Source organism: Ptychodera flava, chromosome 16 (assembly GCF_041260155.1).
Source record: "Ptychodera flava strain L36383 chromosome 16, AS_Pfla_20210202, whole genome shotgun sequence".
Taxonomy (NCBI): Eukaryota; Metazoa; Hemichordata; class Enteropneusta; family Ptychoderidae; genus Ptychodera; species Ptychodera flava.
In genome coordinates, this window is record NC_091943.1 from 36,023,313 (window position 1) to 36,028,654 (window position 5,342).

The 5,342-nt window shown below is 35.6% G+C and overlaps 1 protein-coding gene across 1 annotated transcript; it reads left to right on the forward strand.

Annotated features, from left to right (window-relative positions):
* The first annotated feature begins 46 nt into the window (after positions 1-46).
* Positions 47-5,116, forward strand: LOC139114708 (autophagy-related protein 101-like). Its single transcript, XM_070676580.1, has 8 exons — positions 47-232; positions 874-951; positions 1,651-1,734; positions 2,228-2,326; positions 2,591-2,705; positions 4,078-4,124; positions 4,455-4,574; positions 4,788-5,116. The coding sequence occupies exons 1-8, from the start codon at positions 203-205 to the stop codon at positions 4,869-4,871; spliced, it is 657 nt and encodes a 218-aa protein (XP_070532681.1). The 5' UTR covers positions 47-202; the 3' UTR covers positions 4,872-5,116.
* The last annotated feature ends 226 nt before the right edge of the window (positions 5,117-5,342 follow it).

The following is a 5,342-nucleotide window of genomic DNA, read 5'->3' on the forward strand; positions in this document are numbered from 1 at the left end:
TTTGACCTTTGAACTGCCATATAACACAAAGAGGGCGCTATTTGCTATTGCGAAGCTCGTCAGAACCGACAAGGAGATCGGAGACGTCCAATATTTGATCTTTCTTGGCGCCGTCGAAATTCTTTGTACTATTCTCTATATTTCTTACGGTGAACGAAAGTACTATGAAAGTGAATGTTATGATTTTTACGCAGATCTCGGAATGAATGCGCGATCACAGCTGTTCGAACTGGTAGGTACATTGATTCATAAACATTCGCACTGTCCTCAGCTTCCACCGGAACCAAAACAAAACGTTTTGGTGTGAACATACGTCCGTTATTCTTCAGTATTTGATCTGAGTTGAGTGAATCAGCTCATATATTTTCATGTCTGAAGAATAAAGGCTACAGAAATACAACTTGACGTCAAGGTCTGGTGACATTGCGTGAAGTAGTGGTTAAGTTTTAATACACGATTAGCTGCTGTGCTGAACTGATGTAGCTTGTGATTTCCCCGATGCATTACTGCAGCCATTTCCTGTTTGGAAATATTCAGTCATGGTTCCATACTGCGATAATGTGATTTACCTCACGATCGCACTACTGGCTGTTGCGATACTTACGCTACCCTGCTAACCAGTCATCTTGGAGACAGTAGATGTGTATGTGGAGAACATTCAACTGAAACCACAGTACCTCCCCCTCCAATCACTAATACTTGGACATATCTAGAAAATTACAGTATTTTCCAGAGATAGAGGCAGGCTCTCCTTATACCAACCTACTTTCAAGTACAGTGGGTTTTGGTTGTCTTTGTTCGTGATGTGTATATTTCTTAATCTGAAAACAAAAATTTACTTTTACTGTAACCTTATTTTTATTTACCTTTCAGTCAGTTGAAGGTAGGCAGATTGAGGAAGCTGTGCTGAGTATTTTCCATACATTGCTATTCCACAGAACAACAGGCAAGGTAAAGATCGATTATTTCACTTCTACATTCAGAAAGCTATCAAGTACCAGTACAACCATTATAATATTGCTATGTAGTAAATTATTTTCAAAGTTTTTTCTTCACTCTTCAACTGATAGTTATGTGACTTCATCTCAGTGAATTACACTTCAACCATTTCATTGCTAGTTGTTTGGTCCAACTCCATTGCTTTCAGTGGTGAAACTAGAAATCACTGTGGATGGCAAGGAGGGGCAGAGGGGTGAAAGAGTAAAAATACAAGACAAAATCCTCATTGTTGAAGGTTACTTGGGGTCATTCATCATCAAGCAAGGCTTTTTGGTGTACCAGCACATGTTTTCATTAGGCATTCGGAAAGAAATCAGTATATTATGTGATTCAGTGCCCGAAACTTTGCATCAGATATATTTTTGTCAGTACATGCCATGTATTTGAATGGAAGCATTTGACAACATTGCTGTGATGAAATATGTAACACAGCAAAGTTCACATGTTTCAGTTATATGAATCATGTCTCAGTATCTACACTATAGCTGTAAGAAAACCAGAGTCACAAAACATCAGATAACATCACTCTCAGCTGAAATGAAAGTCTAAGCAATAAGTGTCAAGAAAAAAATGAAGAAATCAGTAAGGCCACAGCAAATGATGTGTTCACCAAGGGTTTGATGTGTATTGTATCTTTCCATTGTTTTTCAGTTTCATTACAAACGTGAAGGCACTTATTCCATAGGCACTGTTGGAATCGCTGATGTAGACTGTGACTTCATCGACTTTACATATGTAAGTTCTGTCAGTGTACTTCATTTGCCAAACATTGACCTTGTAATGAGTATTTCCCGTCTATTATATACCGGTATATTTGATATATATATAGATGAGTTTGTGTCTTTTTTGCAATCATGAAACAGCTGTTGCTGTGATTTAGTATTGCTTTCATCGTAGTGTTTACATATAGGCATGACTGGCAACCCCACGTTGAACATAGGATGTGGTAAGCTTTAGATGAACAAAAGAAATATATACACAGTAGAACAGAATACCAGATGTCACCAAAGTTTCCAGTCTGTTTAGGTCTCAGTCCTTTATTAACCAGCAATGAGGGTGTCAGATAAGGCTTGATCAGTACTAGTTCACATCACAGGACCAATGAAAAAGATCATTTGGTATACATGTTAAGATCTCCTGATTTCATTCACATTATAGCAAGTTAAATATCATTTAATGCAGAGTATTTGTACCATGAGTGATACAAATAGTATGTTTCATTTCATAGGTAAGGTGTTCATCAGATGAATTAGATGCAGCTATTAAAAGAGAAATATCTGCATTCAAAGATTCACTTAGAAATAGCGATGGACCACTGAGTGGACAGGTAAAGTGTTAATCTCAAACATTATCAATCTGTTTTATCAGAGTGTAGTGGTGACGGCGCCGGAGGTGCTTCAATTCTAATACTTGTACTAGACTTGAATGAAGCGATCCTTTTGTGCTAGCTGATCTGTACTTTGATTTACCATGACAGACTGTGACTGGAGTAAAAAATTATTAACACAGGAATATTTTCTCTTGAAAATGTGTTTTTCAAAGTTAAATACTTCAAGTATGGCATACATGATTCTATATGTTTTACATGTAGATCTCACTGGAGTTCTACCAGAAGAAGAAAGCAAGATGGCCGTTTCCACCTGAATGCACTCCATGGGAAGTGTGGACACTGAAACTCAACGTCATTTCACTGACAAATGAACATGGTATAGTCAAATTACCTGTCAATTCATCCTTTATTTTAACAAATGCTACAGTACCGGTAATATCAGGAATTGTGAACATCGCAATCATAAAAAGACGTTTCATCCAACAATACTTCTCTATCAACCCATCAGGATGTGACTTCAAATATTGCGATAAACCAGATAACATTTATGTAAAACAACATTCATTATAGATAAACATACACACACACAAGGAGACAAGATTAGCTGTTTCCCTTCTGTTTATAATTATGTGAGCTGATCATTTCAAAATTGATACATCAAAACAACATTCCTCAAACAGTCACCTGAACCTAGCTTTACTGTCAAAACCTTACATTCATGTAGACATTGTCTGAAGTTGTATGCAGACTGCATCAGAGAAGTCTTTGTAAGCTATAATCTTGAGAAACCAATAAGATTAAGACAACATCATACCATTACACTTATGGCAGTTTGAAATACATACCCACTTCTTGTATATCATGGTATTTATTGTTTTGAACCCAGTGATGGTTAAACGTATTCATCCTGTTGTATTCTCAAGTGCCCTGAGATTTTCTCCAGAGTCCAAATCTTAAGTATTTATCACTACAAATCTGTAAATTTCTGTTGTACAGCTTTCATTCTTGTCTTTTTCAATTGTCAAATGGACATTGTGTTCAATTTGAAACAAACAACCATTCATTAGTGTTATTGAAGGTTGGTATATTATGATTCATTGTAATGTTTCCTAGTCCTAGAAAAATAAAAGTTTGTTTCTCATCCTCGTAGGTGTCAATTCAGACTCGCCACGTAAACCTTTTTATCTGCTCATGAGGAAATAAAAAAAAATCACACAAAAATATGCAACGATAGTGCATAACACAGTGCTGCATAAAACAGAACCATAAACAAAATAACTGACACCAACATTCCATTCAGAACTGTGACTGTACATTATGCTGTCATAACTGTGCATTGCTGCATAAAAAGTCAAACCACAGAACTGTTGCTATACAAAAATAATAAAGCAACACTACTGCGCATTTATCTCTGCGTGCATTCCTATGCTGTTTTCATGTTTTTTCCGCGTTCTTGTTGATTGAAGAATAAAAAAAATTTGAGAGTAAAGAAACCTTGCATCACCACATCATTTTTGAAATATGTCTGGTATGAGAAACAAACTTTTTATTTTTCTTGGCCTTACATGCAATTTTTTTCTTTCATAATTTGTAACCTTGATGTAATATAACAATGAAGTATTAGTAAATGCATGTACAGGCGTCATTTTGCATACATGTACCTGAAATGAGTTTCTGAACAAAATTTGAGAAAACCAAATTTGTAAATTACCCTGGTGTCATTGAAATACTTTTGTGATTTTTTGCAGAGAGACAGATTTGCAGAGAGAAAGTTGGTGACCTCCTTGGTGAGAAGGTTAGTCAAACACTAATGACAAAAATACATAGTTTTTTACTGTAAAGAATTAAAATTTTCAAAAACAGTTTCCAGAATTGTGAATCAATTGGCTAGGGTTCAGTATGTACATTTGAAGGGATAGTAAAATTGTGTATGATAATATTTTTGTCATTGATTTGGTACAAATGATAAATGCAGACAAAAAATCACAAATGGAATAGTTCCAGAAAATCTCAAGCATATTTTCATGTGCAAAGTATTGTATGTGCTGTTTTATTGTGGTAACAATAATGAATGTAAGTGAGATATTTGATTTGCAAATATCATATAATTTGTTCTAATCAACAGATAATTTGCATAACAGAAGCCATGAATAGAAATGAATACTTACCGAAGATGCCAAACCAATCAGATCTAGACTGTGTCTTTGATACAAGCTATACTGATGTACAGCCATATCTTTACAAGGTAAGATACATGTAATAGCAGCTGTAATTTCCTTGCAGACTCTACCTCATACTTTCATGGATATTAAGACAATGACAATAAAACCTTGTATAACATGACCTTTACCACTTTCCTTGTTGATAACTCTAATAGCCCAACATAGAATTTCATTAACATGCCTATGTTTGCGCCTCTGTCTTGCTTACTATGCTGTGTTTTTGTTCTGCACAACAGGTCAGTCATGTGACTTCAGGTCCACCAAATCCTTCTGTAGCAACCACCATGAGAAAGCTAATCAGAGATACATTGGCGTTGTAGCAGTGTCAGCAAGATACATCTTGTCCTTTTATTTGTTCTTCTGAATGTCTGATTTGAGAGTCATCAGCAAAGTAACCATTATTTGGATGCTGGAAATCATAGCAGTATTTGAACAGTGTGTCTCATGAAATGACCCTGCCGCCAACTGAACATACATGAACATGTACATGTACATGTAGACTTTCACCATCAGATGACTCTCTCTGTGAGATTTGAAATAAAATTTTATCAAAATGTACAGTAAAGCAAGTCATTGCTTATGTCATTACAGTGGTGACTTAATTCAGTCGGAAATGAAAGATTAATAGTTGTGAAAATAATGTTTGAGGGAAAACCACCTCTATTGCATGCATCTATTTTGCCATACTTCTATGAAAATGACAGCTTATCCTATAGATACTATAGAATGCCCTAAGTCTGTATGTTTTATTCATGCAGCTCTGCCCTATTTGTTCCACTGTCAGTGTAGTC